Source organism: Heloderma suspectum, chromosome 2 (genome assembly GCF_057233095.1).
Source record: "Heloderma suspectum isolate Gila_16-S chromosome 2, 16-S_ref, whole genome shotgun sequence".
In the NCBI taxonomy this organism is placed as follows: Eukaryota; Metazoa; Chordata; class Lepidosauria; order Squamata; family Helodermatidae; genus Heloderma; species Heloderma suspectum.
In genome coordinates this window covers 378,123,396-378,141,545 of record NC_139459.1, presented here as the reverse complement: position 1 = coordinate 378,141,545, position 18,150 = coordinate 378,123,396, and the positions used below count along the sequence as shown (strand labels likewise).

Sequence of the window (18,150 nt, the reverse complement as noted above, 5' to 3'; positions counted from 1 at the left end):
CTTGGCTTCATCAAGCCCAGTACGTCGCATGTTGTGTTCTGCGTACAGGTTGAGTAGGTAGGGTGAGAGTATACAACCCTGCCGTACTCCTTTCCCAATCTTAAACCAGTCCGTTGTTCTGTGGTCTGTTCTTACCGTTGCTTCTTGGTCGTTACACAGGTTCCTCAGGAGGCATACAAGATGACTTGGTATCCCCATACCACCAAGAACTTGCCACAATTTGTTATGATCCACACAGTCAAAGGCTTTAGAATAGCCAATAAAACAGAAATAGATGTTTTTCTGAAAGTCCCTGGCTTTCTCCATTACCCAGCAGATATTGGCAATTTGGTCTCTAGTTCCTCTGCCTTTTCTAAACCCAGCTTGTACATCTGGCAATTCTCGTTGCATGAATTGCTGGAGTCTACCTTGCAAGATCTTGAGCATTACCTTACTGGCATGTGAAATAAGTACCACTGTTCGATAGTTTGAACATTCTTTGGTGCTTCCCTTTTTTGGTATGGGGATATAAGCTGATCTTTTCCAATCTGTTGGCCATTCTTGTGTTTTCCAAATTTGCTGGCATATGGCATGCATCACCTTGACAGCATCATCTTGCAAGATTTTAAACAGTTCAGCTGGGATACCGTCATCTCCTGCTGCCTTGTTATTAGCAATGCTTCTTAAGGCCCATTCAATCTCACTTTTCAGGATGTCTGGCTCTAGCTCACTGACCACACCGTCAAATCTATCCCCAATATTATTATCCTTCCTATACAGATCTTCCGTATATTCTTGCCACCTTTTCTTGGCGAAATTTTTTTCCTACAGAAAGTAGAGGAAGGAACTAGAGGACTGGCTATCCTTGACGTGATCCTAACCAACAGAGATGACTTAGTGGAGAAAGTAGCAGTTACAGGAACTCTGGGGGAAAGTGACTATGTTATACTTGACTTCTTGGTTCTAAGGGAAGCAAAAGCCGAGTGTAGTCAAACGTGTACCCTGGATTTTAGGAAAGCTGATTTTAATAAACTCAGAACAATAATAAATAAGGTCCCATGGCAAGCGACTCTAACAAGAAAAAGAGTCCAAGATGCATGGGAGCTTTTTAAAAAGGAAATTCTCAAGGCACAATTACAAACAATTCCAACAGGAAGAAAAGGTGAAAGACAACAGAAGAAGCCAATGTGGCTTCAGAAAAAGCTTCGAGATGACCTGAAAATAAAAAAGGACACATATAGGGAGTGGAAAGAAGGCCAAGCAACAAAGGAAGAGTACAGGCAGGTAGCACAGAATTGCAGGGATGGCGTCGGGAAGGCTAAAGCTGAAAACGAGCTGAGGTTAGCGAGGGATGGTAAAAGCGACAAAAAGGCTTTCTTCAGCTATGTGCATAGTAAAAGGCAGAGGAAAGAAATGGTGGTTCAGCTATTAAATAAGGATGGCAAAATGATAACAGATGACAAAGAAAAGGCAGAGGTGCTCAATTCCTACTTTGGCTCAGTCTTCTCCCAAAAGAGGGTCTATGACCCCCCTGGCAAAGGTGAAGTATAGGCTGAAGGGGCAGGATTGCAGCTTGAGATCGATAGGCATATGGTCAAGGAACACTAATTACTTTGAATGAGTTCAAATCTCCAGGGCCAGATGAACTGCATCCTAGAGTAATAAAGGAACTGGCAGAAGAACTCTTAAGAACCACTGTCTATTCTCTTTGAGAAATCATGGAGGACAGGTGAAGTGCCAGATGCCTGGAGGAGGGCTAATGTTGTCCCTATCTTCAAAAAGGGTACAAAGGAGGAACCTGGGAACTACAGACCAGTCAGTCTGACATTAATCCCTGGGAAAATTCTACAGCAGATGATAAAGCAATCCATCTGGAAGCACCTTGACAACAGTGCAGTGATGACTCGAAGCCAACATGGATTTGTCAAGAGCAAATCCTGCCAGACGAATCTGATCTCATTTTTTGTTCAAGTAACCTCCCTTGTGAACTGTGGGAATGCTGTGGACATCATATACCTCAACTTCAGCTAAGCTTTTGACAAAGTGCCCCATGATATCCTGATGAGCAAACTAGCTCAAAGTGGGCTAGATGAAACAACAATCCGGTGGATCCACAGTTGGCTACAGAATCAGACTCAAAGAGTGCTTATCAATGGGATCTTCTCCAACTGGGGAGAGGTAACGAGCGGGGTACTGCAGGGCTCAGTCCTGGGCCCAGTGCTCTTCAACATTTTGATTAATGACTTGGAGGAGGAGGTGCAGGGAATGCTGATCAAATTTGCAGATGACACAAAATTGGGCGGGATAGCTAATACTTTGGAAGACAGAAACAAAATTCAAAGTGATCTGGATAGACTGGAGCGCTGGGCAGAAAACAACAGAATGACATTGAATAGGGAGAAATGCCAAGTTCTGCACCTAGGAAAAAGAAACCAAATGCACAGTTACAAGATGGGGGATACATGGCTCAACAACACTACAAGTGAGAAGGATCTGGGAATTGTTGTCGATAACAAGCTGAATATGAGCCAACAATGTGATGTGGCTGCAAAAAAGGCCAATGCTCTTTTGGGCTGCATTAATAGAAGCATAGCTTCCAAATCCCGGGAAGTACTAGTTCCCCTCTACTCAGCACTGGTTAGGCCTCATCTGGAGTACTGTGTCCAGTTCTGGGCACCACACTTTAAGAAGGATGCAGACAAACTGGAGAGGGGTCACAGGAGGACAACAAAGATGATCAAGGGACTGGAAACAAAGCCCTATGAGGAGAGACTGAAAGAACTGGGCATGTTTAGCCTTGAGAAGAGAAGACTGAGGGGAGCTATAATAGCGCTCTTCAAGTACTTGAAAGGTTGTCACCGAGAGGAAGGCTAGCATCTCTTCTCGATCATCCCAGAGTGCAGGAGACGGAATAATGGGCTCAAGTTACAGGAAGCCAGATTCCGGCTGAACATCAGGAAAAACTTCCTGACTGTTAGAGCAATACGACAATGGACCCAATGACTTAGGGAGATGGTGGGCTCTCCCACACTAGAGGCATTCAAGATGAGGCTGGACAGCCATCTGTCAAGGATGCTCTGACTTGGATTCCTGCACTGAACAGGGGGTTGGACTCAGTGGCTTGTAGGCCCCTTCCAACCCTACTATTCTATGATTCTATGAAATGTTTTTGAACTTTTGGTGACATCGGAGCAGTTAACAGGAGTGGGGAGGGTATGATGGCAGATAACAACCAGTTTCTGCCTCTCATTTGAGTGTATAGCCTGTTTGGTCTGTTTGGTCCTCTGCCTGGATTTTTACCTGGATGCTAAACCCAGAATGCTTAACTTGGAGTTAAGTTCCCGACACTATCCTGTATTTTCAGATACTGCACATATTTTATTTCTAATATTTTAAGAGGCTCGCCTTCCTTCCTCACTGTATGGTAAGGTGCTCTCCTGATTCTATGGCTGCAGTTGCTCCCTCATCCCCCTCCAGGCAGCCCCCAACCTTACATCTCAGGCTGTTTTTGTATTTGTCTGTTTAGGCAATAGATAGATGATAGATAGACAGATAGATTCAGTATGAAGTTACTAAATCATTAAGCAGGGGGTTGGACTTGATGGTCTTGTAGGCCCCTTCCAACCCTACTCTTCCATGATTCTATGAACTTACATACGCTTGGTTGTGAAATTTTTCGCAATGGGAACAGCAAATTTCCCCCCAAAACTGGACACCATTTATTCATTAATGGAACACATACAGAGCAGATCAGTTAGCAATGTTCAACATTTTTAATATGTAAGGACTGTAAATGCTGACTGTATATAGCGTATATAATAATAAATAAAACAAAAATAGCCCTATTTGCAGTCTGCATATGTCATCCAAAACACACACACACACACACTATCTCTCTCTTCTGGAGTGGGGGGTAGTAAGCCTGGACAACTCCCCAGCTTCTGCTTATCTATATTGATTTGTACAATTTAAGACTGATTTGTACTGGCGTATGGCTAAAGCCTATGTTCAAATTTGAACTGATGGAGAAGGAAGATGTGTCTGGTGGTGGGGGATAATAGAGAGCGTCTAACAGCTCTGGCCAGGGCAAGTGTGTATATGTGTGGGAAAGGGAGTGGGTTTTGGACATCCCTCTCAAAGAGAAGGAGTCTTGCAACAGACTCTGTGGGGAATGTGCCCAGATTTAAAGGCCTGCTGTTTTCCTTCAGAAGGAAAGCTCCAACTTCAGGGCTTTCTGGGAGTTACATCCTCTGGGCTGAGAATTTCCACGCCTTCAGCCTGCCCATCTGTGGTCCCATCTGATCCCTGGGAGAAGGGCTGGGGAACCTGGGGGCCTCCAGATGTTCTTGGACTCCAATTCCCATCAGCCCTGACCATTGGCCCTGCGAGGCAGGGCTGATGGGAATCCAACAGCATCGGGGGACCCAAAGGCACCTCCCTCCTGCCACGGAGGATCTCCTTCCTCTGTCTCTCTGAAGAGCGGATTCTGCCATGGTCTGAATGAGAACCATATTTGGGGTCCAGGGAGGGATTTCTTCTCCTCTGGATCAGTCTTCTTGGTGTCCCTGTGGATTTCCTGTCTTCCCCTGAAGCAAGCAGCTTGGGAACATTGTACAAATTAGTTGTATGTTTAGATAGATTGTAGAATTCCTGAACGTATATATTTCTGTGATGTGTTTAGGCTTAGCTGGTCAGAAACCGGGGGTGTCAGAGGAGGGGGGGGGGAGAGGTAAACACTCCCATCCCGACCCACACATCCAAAGCCACGGACCACCCTCTCATTTCTCTCCTTTCCAGATATTGACCAAGACTCCAGCAGTGGTAAGTACAGGGGATTCCCACCCCAAGGGCAGGCATTCTGCCTCACTCGAGGCTGCTGGAGAAGAGAAGCCACCACCTCAGCCCAGCTTCATCCCCAAAGCCCTCTGGGAGCTCCGTTCAGCAGCATCTACATCCACACGCCCCATAAGCCCTCGGCCCTCCTGGGTCAAGTTCTGGTGGAGGAAGGCAGTGCTGGAGTTGTGCCTGGATCTAGCCCCTTCCTTATCCCCTGAATAAGAATATTCTTTTTCTGGGAGAACACAACCATTTCTTCACCTTTGAGGCCTGCCTCTTTGTGCCTTCTGAATTTGGGATGCCTTCACCCCAGCCTCAGCAAAACACAAGCGAAAGAGTGCAAACAGCACAGTGTAAGCTGTGTGTTTCAGGGCTTCACTGATTTTGATCTGGGCAAGGGAGGAAACGATTCAGCCCACTTTCGCAGAGCATAGTCTCCCCACCTTCTAAAGATCGTGGGTATGTACAGGGCTCATAATTAGCGGGTGTGGAGGGGGATTCTAATCCTTTCCTCCCCGCTGCTGCTGCGGTCCTGAGAAAAATTCCTCAGGACTGGTATTGGGGGACAGGGATTCCTCCTTGGTGCCGTGTGTGTGTGTGTGTGGGGGGGGATTTCCTCTGAACACAAAAACTCCCTCAAAAGGAGGGATTTTTCTCTGGACCAGAGAAAGGGAGAAGGGGTTAAATCCCTCCTCCATGCATGCTGCAGTCAAGATAATCATATTCCCCCCCCCCCCGCTTCCTCCCAGCTGATGCTCTGATATCCCAGAGGGGTGGGGAGAGAGCAAGGGGGAATCCCTGCAGAAGGCTAGCTGCTGATCTCAGAATCAGCCATGTTCCTTTTGATGAAGGCGGCCTTTCCAGCAACCTGGTTCCAGATCAGTTAGGGCTTTAAAGGTCAACGCCAGCACTCCAGCTGGACCAGAGGCAATGGCATGAAGGGGGTGTGAAGTGGTGGCGCAGCGGGGCGCCCCCTTGATTTGCAGTTCTGTTCAGGTGGAGTCGGTGCTCCGTCAGTGGAGAAGCTACAGGAACCTCCGTTGTTATGGTTGGATCACTTTCTAGCCAGTTTAGAACTGCTGCTGGCTTCAGCTGCTGTGGGGGGCTGGACTCACTCCTCCCTCTTTGAAATATTATTTCATCAAAAAGATGGTTTATGCATTTCATAAATAAATAGATGAAAATAAACACAGTCGCTAGCACGGGGGAGGATCCAGCCATCAGGTGGCCCTTAAGCTGTAGAAAAGCTGCTGACAGCCACACAGAAGTATAAAGAAGTCAGGAAAGTGGGACACTGTTGAAGATACTAGTCCAGGCTGCTCAAAGTGGAGCGTGAGGAGACTCGTCTTGTCCGAGAAAAGCCTGCAAAGAGACAAGTTGAGTAGGCAGATCATTATAGATAAGACAGGAGATCACATTTGCCTGAGGGTGGGAATGGCAAAGAATGGCCTGCAGGACCCCCAGAACTGAGTGGGGCTCAAAGGATGTGCCGCATGTGGCATCTGCTCCCTAGAAATAGCAACAGCACCCAGAAACATCCAGACTGCCCGCTTGGGCTGGTTCGTGGGGAGGGTGACTGCAACATGACATGAAAGCACTGAAAACAAAGGCCGTTCACAGCCCTTCAAATAATGTCCATAATGCATTTGGAGAGACCATTCTGGGGTCCTCTATCTACCTCTGGGAAACTGGACAGATAGGTCTTCCAGGCTACTGAACTGATTTGCAGTGGTTTGTGGCTTAAGCATATCTCCAAATCTGAAGTGATGGGGAAAGAAGCTGTGTACTGGGTGGGGCCGGGGGGCAGGTTGGAAAGGGGCTGGGGAGATAGGAACACCCCCACACACACACTGCAAAAGCAGTGATATTGATTCCCTCTATTTGCTCCTTTTGCAGCAAACAGCCGGGATTCTGTCAACTCTGAGCAACGTAGACAGGGAATCTTGCAACAGCCTCTACAGGGAATGTGCCCACATTTTGAAAGGGTTCCACTTTCCTACATCCCAAACCTCAAGGCTTTGCAGGAGTTACGGGATCTGGGCTGAGAATGACTTCTGCCACCCATCCACTAGTCCACCTGTGGTTTCATCTGAACCGATGGAGGATGTCCTTCCTCTGCTCCTTTGAAGGAGTGCTTTTGCCCAGGGTCTGAAGGAGGGTCTTACTTGGGGCTCAGGGTGGGATTTCCCCTCCAGATCAGGATTTTCTGCCTTCCCGCATACGGTCTGGCTCACTTGCATGGGCCGTCTTCTGCATTCTGGGGGTGCACCTGCTTTCTGCTTCTAGGACATTTTCTGTATGTAGCTTGATATGTCAGGGGATGATGGACTCTTCTGGAGGGTTGGACTAGATAGCCTTTGAGTCTCCTCCAGCTGCCCCCACAGTGAGGGTGCCATCATGTTGGCTTAACTTTACACTCCTACTTTGTTTTGTCTCTGCAGAGCTTTTGTCGTGAGGAGCCACCCAAAGATTTGCTGTGAATTTCCTATGCAAAGAGCTCCTGCTAGCCTTGAACGCTTTTTGGAATGCTACCTTATCCTGGCTCTAGGCCTGCCAATTCTGACTTCAGCTGCGGCTTGGTTTTGAGAGGAAATACCATTTATGATGAGCTAATTTTGGTTTTCATCCCACGACAAAAATTAGAAAACTAAGAGGGAAGGTGCTATGCGCAAAAAACATCAGGAAGGAAAAAATCCCACAGTGCCATTAAGTGTGGTCTATGGTAATTGTTCATTCATTGTACAAATCTCTAAAATGCTCTGCTCTATGCGTTTTGGGATGGTATGTTCTTAAGAGCATGAGAAGAGCTGTGCTGGATCAGGCCAGGGGTCCATCTAGTCCAGCATTCTGTTCCTATAGTGGCCAGCCAGCTGCCCATGGGAAACCCACAAGCAGGACACCAGCGCAACATCACCCTCCCGCCCATGTTCCCCAGCAACTGGTGCACATAGGCTCACTGCCTCTGGTACTAGAGGTAGCACATAGCCATCAAGACTAGTAGCCATTGATAGCCTTCTTCTCCAGGAATTTGTCCAACCCCCTTTTAAAGCCGTCCAAATTGGTGGCCATCGCTATATCCTGTGGTAGCAAATTCCATAGTTTAACTGTGCACTGTGTGAAGAAGCCCTTCCTTTTATCTGCCCTGACTCTCCAACCAGTCAGCTTCATAGGATGACCCCTTTGAGTTCTAGTATTTTGAGAGAGGGAGAAAAGTGTCTCCCTATCCACATTCTCCACACCAGGCATAATTTTGTAGACCTCTGTCATCTCTCCCCTTGCCCTCCTTTTTTCCAAGCTCAACAATCCCAGCTGTTGTAACCTTACTTCATAGGGGAGAAAGCCCCTGTACAAATCTATGGTGCGACCACACATGGAATACTGTGTCCAGTTCTGGTCGCCACACCTCAAAAAAGATATTGCAAAGCTGGAAAAAGTGCAGAAAAGGGCAACTAAAATGATCAAGGGGCAGGAGCAACTTCCTATGAGAGAATGTTACAACATCGGGCACTGTTTAGCTTAGAAAAACGGTGAGTGAGGGGAGACAGGATAGGGGTGTACAAAATTATGCATGGTGTGGAGAATGTGGATAGGGAGGCATTTTTCTCCCTCTCTCAAAATACTAGAACCCAAAGGGGTCATCCCATGAAGCCGACTGGTGGGAGATTCAGGACAGATAAAAGGAAAGACTTCTTCACGCAGTTGTGGTGAGCCCTGGTGGGCTGTTACAGCCACCCTTTGGAATGAACAGGACTTCTGGCATGCCCCACTGGTCCATACAGCCACCTGGGCATCTCTGAAAGTCTCAGCCATCAAGCCATTTGTCTTAAACAAGGGCCAAACCCCGACAACCACGCATCTAGAACAGGGCCTGTGTCAGGGGTCGGCATGGTTGGGCACCTGCCACGGCCTACACCCTAGCAGGGGCCCACTGCCAGCCCTCTGGCCTTCCACCTTGACGTTTCTGCCTCTGGCTGCTCCCTCTGAGCATATGAGGCTTCGAGGGACAAGGAGCAGCAGCGGCCTCCCCTCTCCATGCCCTCTCCTGGGCAGTGGTGTGGATTGGGCCCGTAGGGAGAGTGCCAGGCTGCAGTGACACTGCTGAGAGAGGCAGTCCGCGAAGGGCCCCCACTAAGGGGATTTTGTCCGAGGGCCCTGCAGCGCCTTGGGCAGGCCCTGGCTTTGAAGCCCACAAGGAGGAAAGCAGGTGGGGGAGGAGAGCTTCACTGGAAGAAATGGCTGCAAGGGGGGAGCACAGCCATACATGCTCTGCTGCATCTTCAAATCCCTGTCAGGATTTGCCCCACTTTACTTCAACGCTCAAACATACACAGACGAGAGGCTTCATTCTATAGCTTTTAATCCATTACTTCACAGGGTTACACTGATGCAAATCCTCAGAGACTCTCTGTCTACAAAGGAATGCCTTCAGGGGATTCAAATGGAAGTTATGAGAGTTGCCCGCCATTTGAATAGGGAGGCAGTCTGACTAGTCTCACTTAAGGGGAGGAGGTCCCTCTCTTCTCGTGAGGCCTCTAAGCGCAGCTTCTCACGCAAGGCCAATCGGGTAGACCGTCTACGTTCCGCCCCTGCCTTCTCTCTCTTTGCTCTGTGCTTGCGTCTGTCATCTATCAAGATAACCTCCCCAAACCCCGTGCCCTCCTGTTCACTGCCTCTCACGGGGGGGTGGGGGGTGAAGAGAAACCCTCATGCTCAGCCATCTGGACATTTGTAACCTGAAAAGCAAGCCTACTCATATATGCACTAGCCTGGGAAAACACCTCCCCCATGTCTGATGGTCCTCCTTCAGAATCTAAACTGCTATCCCACTCCCCATGCTCAAAAACACCCCTAACACCCTCCCTTTCCGAAGTGGCTTTTCTCAATCAACAGCACCCATCTGGGTTTTGCTACAGGACTTTCTTGCGCATAACATTGGCCCTAAGAAAAGAGAGGCGCTGGGTGGGGCAGAGGCTTGCCTCTAAGCTACACCCACCTACTTTGTTTATTGTATTTATTTACAACATTTGTATACCACTCCACATCTAAACAGATCTAAACGGAGCAGTGAACAACAAGAGATAAAGTGAACAAAAGATAAAAAGAAGAAACATAGTAAGATTATTCTTTAAAAATAAAAAGAACCGAGTGCCAATAAAACCAAGTCTGGTTAACCAAAGAAAGCTTCCTGGAAAACATCTGTTTTCATGAGGCACCGGAAACAACCCAGTACTGGTGCCTGCCTGACCTCCAGAGGCAGGGGGCTCCACAGGAAGGGAGCCACCACACTGAAGACTCTTCTCCTGGTGGACTCCAATCAGGCCATGGGTCCATGTGGGGCCCCCAGGAGCATGCCCTCTGACGACCTCAGTGGCCAGGCAGGTTGTTAAGGGAGAAGGTGCTCTCTCGGAGATCCTGGTCCCAAGTTGCTTAGGGCTTTGTACACTAGTACAAAGGCTTTGAATCTTTGCTGCCCTAATCCCATATGTGGAGGCTGGTTGTGCGGGCTGCCAGTGGAAGCTGGTGGCTCCAACTTCAGTGGGATGCTGCATCCATTCCAGGTTTCCGTCAGAACACGCCACAACTTTAAAGGAGACATCCAAGGTGCTGAGCCCTATCCCAAAAATAGGTCCAGCACCTCAGATAGGTCCTTTAGAATTCTGACTGAAACCCGGAATGGATTTATAGCCCCACTGAAATCGGAGCCACCAGCCCCCACTGGTAGCTGCTCAGGGCGCTTGAGTCTGTATCCCTAGAGCTGCCTCCCCCAACGTGATGCCCTCCAGTTGTTTGGGACTTCAGCTCCCACCAATCCCAGCCAATGGTCAGGAATGCTGGGAGATGGAGGCCAAGCATCCGGAGGGCACCAGGTGGCGAAGGCTGCCCTACAGCAGCTCCCCAGCTCTTGCTCCAATCCGGTCCCATAGCATCCAACGCTGCCCAGCGGTAGCAGCCCGACGTTTGAAGCCTGGTTCTTCGGGTTCAGGCGACCCTGGCTGTGTTAAGATGCCGTAACTGATGGTGCCGGGCAAGGAAACTGAACCAAAGGAGCAGCTGGGATTAAAAAAACAAAACCCCACAGCCTCAACCCCTGGAAACCCAGGCAGGTCGGAAACCTGCCTGCTACTGCTGACTAATAGTAAGCTGCAACCCTATTCATGTTTTCCCAAGAGTAAGCCCCACTGACTCCACAGGACTGCACTGTTAGATGTTGTGGGGCTGGGTATAGCACCTGCTCAAGAATTCTGTGGAACGTGGAAGCTTCCCTACTCCTAAACCATCCTCAACTGTTCTGCTAGGAGAGATCACGCTGCTTGTGTCTTTATAGCTTTGCCACGGCGGTTAAAAAGGTGCTACATCTTTAGAGTGCCGCAGGATTGCTTGTGGGGTTTGCTACAACAGACTAGCCTGGCTGCTCCTCTGGAGCGTGCCATTATCTGTTTTATATCCAACTCCCGGGATTCAAAAACACACGGTATGCAAATGAGTAAACTGTGGCGCGTCTCTGCGTGTTCCTGATGTCTCCCGCCCTGTGACTGGTTCAAACGGTTCCTTGCCCTTGCATGATTTCTCGGAAACCGCCCAATACTGTTTCTGCTGGGCAGGAAGCGTCCAGCAGGGGCAGTGGAGTATCACACACACAGAGAGACAAGCAGAAGCTACAGCTATCCCTAAATTCCAGGAGAATTTAGAAGGGGTTTTTGGGATTGCGAATGTCTTTAAAAGTGTATGCTTCCAGACAAAGCTTCTATTGTGGAATCACCCTGCCTCATTCATGACACTTTATGGGGGATCCTGACTTCATCTTCTTTCATTTACAAACCTCTCACATTTTCCCATTTCTTCCATCTTTTTTCTTACCAGAAGAAATCTGATAAGGAGGAAAAGACAGAATAGAGGCAAAATGACTTTTGATTAATCATGCTAGGAATCCTCCATCTGGAACTACCCAGAGACTCCAAGAACAATCTGAGCTCCAGTGCTGGGCACCACTGAGGCAGTTTCAGGCCTGATTCAGATATTACTTCTAGGGACAAAGGTGGAGGGGGGAGCCCAGCTGAGCAGGGGAAAGACCTCTTTGGGAATCCCCCTGTGTGGGAGAATATCAGAGGCGCCCTGCTGGACCAGACCAAGGGTCCATCTAGTCCAGCATTCTGTTCACACAGTGGCCAACCAGCTGGCAACTGAAACCCACAAGCAGGTGTATTGGCCCCAGGCCTGGAACCAAGACACCTGTAGTGTTAGAGGGGCCTAGAGATCCATAATGCCAGCAAAGCATTATGGATCTCTAGGCCCCTCTAACACTACAAGAGCCTTAGTTCCAGGCCTGGGGCCAATATAGCAGGACACGAGTGCAACAGCACCCTCCCGCCCATGTTTCCCAACTACTGGTGTACATGAGCATATTGCCTCTGTTACTGGGAAACCCGGTGCTGTATTCAGGCCCCTGGGAACCTCCCAGCCATCAGTGGAACTGGTGTGGTGAGGGAATAAGGTTTTGGTGGGAGAGAGCTGGGTTCAAATCCCCACATAGCCATGCCATTCACTGGGTGGCCTGTCTCAGCCTAACCTACCTCACAGGACTGTTGTGAATTTGGAATGACAAAAGGATATACTGGAACCTGCCCTGCGACTGGGACTAGAGTGGGAAGAATCTTAATCTGTTCATCCATCTGTCTGCAGAGGGTCCCTGTTGCACAAGTCTTGCTAAAAGCGAGCCTCGAGGAGCAACCAAAAAGATTTTGCTTTTCTAAAACAAAGGACTGGCTGATCACAGCAGCTTTGAACACCTCGCCAGCGGTGAGCCCAACAGGACACAGGCCTTTTCTCTGAGCCTGGAGGGGGCGGGCCTGTTGCTGGTTGAGGGACTGGCCTCCAGCACGTGATGGAGGAAATTTTGTCAGCTTGTTCCCCTTTGAGTAAACAAGGAAAACAGAGTTTGGGGCTGAACAGGCAAAAGGACCCAAGCACTTCTAAAGGACCTGGCAGGAAGGTGCCCCCCGCAGAGCGACACACACGCAGCAGGATCACAATGTCGCTTCCTTCGCAGCCTACAATGCACACTTCCACGGCATCCTTCTGGTTTTTGTCTCCCTAAATCGGGTGGGGTACTGGTGACCCTCCTGATGTAATTCAACTCCAGCTCCCAGCAGCCCCATCCTCCATGGCCAATGATAAGGGCTGATGAAGAGGTGCCACTGGAGGGCCTGGTCTCCTTAGGAGGTGGATAAAGCTATGTGGGTAGAGGGGAAGGGGCTTTGCCTTCTAGACAGGGAGGGGCTTTGCCTTCTAGACAGGGAGGGGCTTTGCCTCCTAGGGGCACTGACCGAAGAAGAGGACCCAGGAGTCCTTGCTCTGGCTACGTCTCCCAGCAAGGGAACCCAGGAGTCCGGGCCACACAGCCTTTCAGAGAGAGATGTTGTTAACCAAGAGGACTTTGCCCTGTGGGGAAATCATAGCATCAGTCTGAGTTTTTAGCATGTGGCCTTGCCGAAGCATCGACTGGGGTGTGTGGGCCCAGGCCGAGCCCACAGTTCCTTCCTGCGGTGGCGGAATTTACGCTAAGGTCTCCACCTCCCCTGGGGCAGCTTCCTCAGTTAGTGAGGCAACGTTCATCTGGCAGCGTATTCTGTGAACAGATCTTCCAGTGACACTTCATTACTGGCACACTGCTGTGGCTTGCAGCTTCTATCTTGGTTGGCTGACTTGACTCATAAGGGGAGTTGGGCAGGGGAGGTCAAGGGGGAGGCCCCGTAACATTTTTTTTTCTGTTTTAATAAACTTTTTTTTTCATTTATTTGTCTTGTAACACACACTTCCACACCAGTGGGACTCTTCAGAAACATGTAGAAAGAAAGCCAGACTATGAAGCTTTGATGTCTATATACTAATGCCCAGAGTATGGGAAACAAACAGAACGAACTTGAACTCTTAATACAAGAGGGAAATTATGACTTGATAGGTATAACTAAGACTTGGTGGGATGACTCTCATGACTGGAATACAGCAAATAAAGGATATAACTTGTTCAAAAAGAACAGGAGGAACAGAAAGGGAGGTGGGGTTGCACTGTATGCAAAAAATACATATCTCTGCACAGAAGAGAAGACAAGGATGAAACTTTTGAAAAGCAAATAGCCAATGTTTCAAGGAAGCATGATGTAGTAGTAATGGGGGACTTCAATTTCCCCGATATTTGTTGGGAGACAAATTCTGCAAAACATGGCCCCTCCAGGAAATTCCTGACTTGTGTGGTGGATAACTTCCTCCTACAGAAAGTAGAGGAAGGAACTAGAGGATCAGCTATCCTTGACTTGATCCTAACCAACAGAGATGACTTAGTGGATCAAGTAGCAGTTACAGGAACTCTGGGGGAAAGCGACCATGTTGTACTTGAGTTCTTGGTTCTAAGGGAAGCAAAAGCCGAGTGTAGTCAAACACGTACCCTGGATTTTAGGAAAGCTGATTTTCATAAATTCAGAACAATGATCAGTAAGGTCCCATGGCAAGCGACTCTAACAAGAAAAGGAGTCCAAGATGGGTGGGAGCTTTTAAAAAATGAAATTCTCAAGACACAATTACAAACAATTCCAACAAGAAAAAAAGGTGGAAGACAACAGAAGTAGCCAATGTGGCTTCACAAAGAGCTTTGAGATGACCTGAAAACAAAAAAGGACACATATAGGAAGTGGAAAGAAGAACAAAGGAAGAGTACAGGCAGGTAGCACAGAATTGCAGGGATGGTGTCAGGAAGGCTAAAGCTGAGAATGAGCTGAGGTTAGCAAGGGATGCTAAAAGCAACAAAAAGGCTTTCTTCAGCTACATGCATAGTAAAAGGCAGAGGAAAGAAATGGTGGTTCAGCTATTAAATAAGGATGGCAAAATTATAACAGATGACAAAGAAAAGGCAGAAGTGCTCAATTTCTACTTTGGCTCAGTCTTCTCCCAAAACAGCGTCTATGACCCCCCTGACAAAGGCGAAGTACAGGCTGAAGGGGCAGGATTGCAGCTTGAGATCGATAGGCATATGGTCAAGGAACACCTCATTATTTTGAAATCTCCAGGGCCAGATGAACTGCATCCTAGAGTAATAAAGGAACTGGCAGAAGAACTCTCAGAACTGCTGTCTATTCTCTTTGAGAAATCATGGAGGACAGGGGAAGTGCCAGGTGACTGGAGGAGGGCTAATGTTGTCCCTATCTTCAAAAAGGGTAGAAAGGAGGAACCTGGGAACTACAGACCAGTCAGTCTGACATCAATCCCTGGGAAAATTCTGGAGCAGATGATAAAGCAATCCATCTTTAAGCACCTTGAAAACAAGTGATGATTCGAAGCCAACATGGATTTGTCAAGAACAAATCCTGCCAGACGAATCTGATCTCATTTTTTGATCAAGTCAGCTCCCTTGTGGACCGTGGGAATGCTGTAGACATCATATACCTCGACTTCAGCAAAGCTTTCGACAAAGTGCCATAATATCCTGATGAGCAAACTAGCTCAAAGTGGGCTAGATGAAACAACAATCCGGTGGATCCACAGTTGGCTACAGAATGGGACTCAAAGAGTGCTTATCAATGGGACCTTCTCAAACTGGGGAGAGGTGACAAGTGGGGTACCGCAGGGCTCAGTCCTGGGCCCAGTGCTCTTCAACATTTTGATTAATGACTTGGAGGAGGAGGTGCAGGGAATGCTGATTAAATTTGCAGATGACACAAAATTGGGCGGGACAGCTAATCCTTTGGAAGACAGAAACAAAATTCAAAGTGATCTTGATAGACTGGAGCGCTGGGCAGAAAACAACAGAATGACATTTAATAGGGATAAATGCCAAGTTCTGCACCTAGGAAAAAGAAACCAAATGCACAGTTACAAGATGGGGGATACGTGGCTCAACCACACTACAAGCGAGAAGGATCTTGGAATTGTTGTCGATCACAAGCTGAATATGAGCCAACAATGTGATGTGGTTGCAAAAAAGGCCAATGCTCTTTTCGGCTCCATTAATAGAAGCATAGCTTCCAAATCCCGGGAAGTACTAGTTCCCCTCTGCTCAGCACTGGTGAGGCCTCATCTGGAGTACTGTGTCCAGTTCTGGGCACCACACTTTAAGAAGGATGCAGACAAGCTGGAGAAGGTTCAGAGGAGGGCAACAAAGATGATCAGGGGACTGGAAACAAAACCCTATGAAGAGAGACTGAAAGAACTGGGCATGTTTAGCCTTGAGAAGAGAAGACTGAGGGGAGATATAATAGCGCTCTTCAAGTACTTGAAAGGTTGTCACCGAGAGGAAGGCCAGCATCTCTTCTCGATCATCCCAGAATGCAGGACACGGAATAATGGGCTCAAGTGACAGGAAGCCAGATTCCGGCTGAACCCCAGGAAAAACATCCCAACTGTTAGAGCAATACCACAATGGAACCAATTACCCAGGGAGGTGGTGGGCTCTCCCACACTGGAGGCCTTCAAGACAAGGCTGGACAGCCATCTGTCAGGGATGCTGACTTGGATTCCTGCATTGAGCAGGGGGTTGGACTCGATGGCCTTGTAGGCCCCTTCCAATCCTACTATTCTATGATTCTATGATAACAACAGCACCCCCCCCCCGCCCCTTCAGAAGTGAGGGAAGTGATGAGGACAAGGCCATTCCACTTTGCCTGCTGGAAAGGGAAGCCATTTTGCGCAGGCCAGCTGTGAAGAGAGGAGACAAAATGGCCTCATCCTGCTGGAAGCGGATGCCCCAAGCAGCTGCTTGACAGGAGAGATCATCGAAAAGTGATCACACGAGGTTTTATTCTGCAACTGCCCTGCCCCATCTGTGGGGTTTTAGGTGGGGTACAGATTTCATCGCCTTCCATTCATAACCCTCCCATGTTTTCCCACTGCTTTGTCCATCTTTTTTCTTACCGCAAAAAAAGCCTTGAAGGAGAAAAAGGTGGAATACCTGCATGGTGCCTTCTAATTAATAGCCTCTCTCTTAAAGGCCTCCTAATTAATAGCATTAGGAGCCCTCCATCTGGAAGCACTTTTTGAAGATTACTAGGAGTTTCAGCCTGGATGGTTAAATGTAAAAATGCCTGAATACTTGCCACAGTTCTAACAGGGATACTTGGTGGCACCGCCGCTGATATTTGCCATAGGGTGAGCAAACCCATGGTGTCCTTTGCACGTGCTCAGAGACACCGTGTCTTTATCCTGATTTCTTTCAAAAGCTGCTTTCTTCAAGGAGAAAGATGAACTGGATATGCTCAGAGACACTGCGCCCTCAGGTCCATTTAACAAAGCCAGCCCCTCTTACAAAGAAAGGGCAGTCTGTACACACTCAGACTTCTTTTGCTCCTAATGTCCTTCTTTCAAAACAAACTTCGTTCTCCTTGGTAAGAGGGGTGGAGAGCTCTGTATTCTCATCCTGACAGAGACCAGCTGAGGTCTAATCAATTGCCTGGTGTATCCTTCCACCACAAAGGACAAAATATATTGAAAGCCTGGCACAGCAGCAACTGGGACCAGTGCTCGTTTCTTTCAGAAGGCCCCAGTAGATTGAAGGACGCTGTTCCAGGCAACTCAGACCCATCCCCCAGTTATGGCCATGGTGCTCAGATTGATGGCAGCTCTTCATACATGACACTAAAAGGGCCTCTGAGCTTCTCTTGCACTATTTGCACATGTCATGTGTGGGTGTTTCTAATGCAGGAGAGAAATCAGAAGAAGGTTGATTTTTAGACTAAACATCAGTGCTGATATCCGGGGTCGGCATCGTGGGGCACCTGCCAAGGCCCACACCTCTGCCTCCTGGCCCTGCTGTTCTAACAGGGCCAAGAAGAAGGAGGAGCCTCCTCCACTTGCCTCATGCTCTCCTGCTGGGGGAGGGAGGTCTCCAGTACTCAAGAAAAGGAAGATCTAGGCTCCCACACACACAGTTTTTGCAGCTCCCATTCGCAGTAACCACAGCAGTAACTGCTTCGAATGGGAGCTGCGAAGAGCGGGGGAGCCTAGATCTTCCCTTTCTCGAATAGCTGGAGACTTGGGGAAGTGTTGAATGGAAGCAGGACACCGACAAGTGTCAGTTCGATGCTTAAAACCCTGAGGTGCACCTTGCTAACTGGCCAATCTTGCCCCCACCCCCCTTTTGGTGCACTTCCTTTTCTGACCTGTCACTGTCAATGGTGCGCAAATTCCTCCACTTGCCAATGTCAGTCATTCCTCCATTCTGTTATACCGCCTCTCCCTGCACCACCTTTATGCCAGCTGCTTTATTGGCCTTCCATCAGTGAGGGGAGTTGGAACTGCAGGTGTCAAAAGCAGCAGGGCCTTGACTGTGGTGGTTCTGAGGCAGTGGAA

At 48.5% G+C, this 18,150-nt stretch overlaps 1 protein-coding gene and 1 long non-coding RNA gene across 3 annotated transcripts in view; both read left to right on the top strand.

Annotated features, from left to right (window-relative positions):
* Window positions 1-10,182, top strand: part of LOC146356311 (class I histocompatibility antigen, F10 alpha chain-like) — a 32,942-nt gene extending 22,760 nt beyond the window's left edge. For both annotated transcript variants that reach the window (XM_084831758.1, XM_084831757.1), the window contains exons 7-8: window positions 4,777-4,800; window positions 7,257-10,182. In XM_084831758.1, coding sequence (XP_084687884.1) covers window positions 4,777-4,783 — 7 coding nt within the window. In that variant the 3' untranslated portion in view covers window positions 4,784-4,800; window positions 7,257-10,182. The remainder of the gene's footprint in view (window positions 1-4,776; window positions 4,801-7,256) is intronic.
* The window catches only part of LOC146356295 (uncharacterized), an 867,031-nt gene that overhangs the window by 352,699 nt on the left and 496,182 nt on the right, over window positions 1-18,150 (top strand). The window lies entirely within an intron of this gene.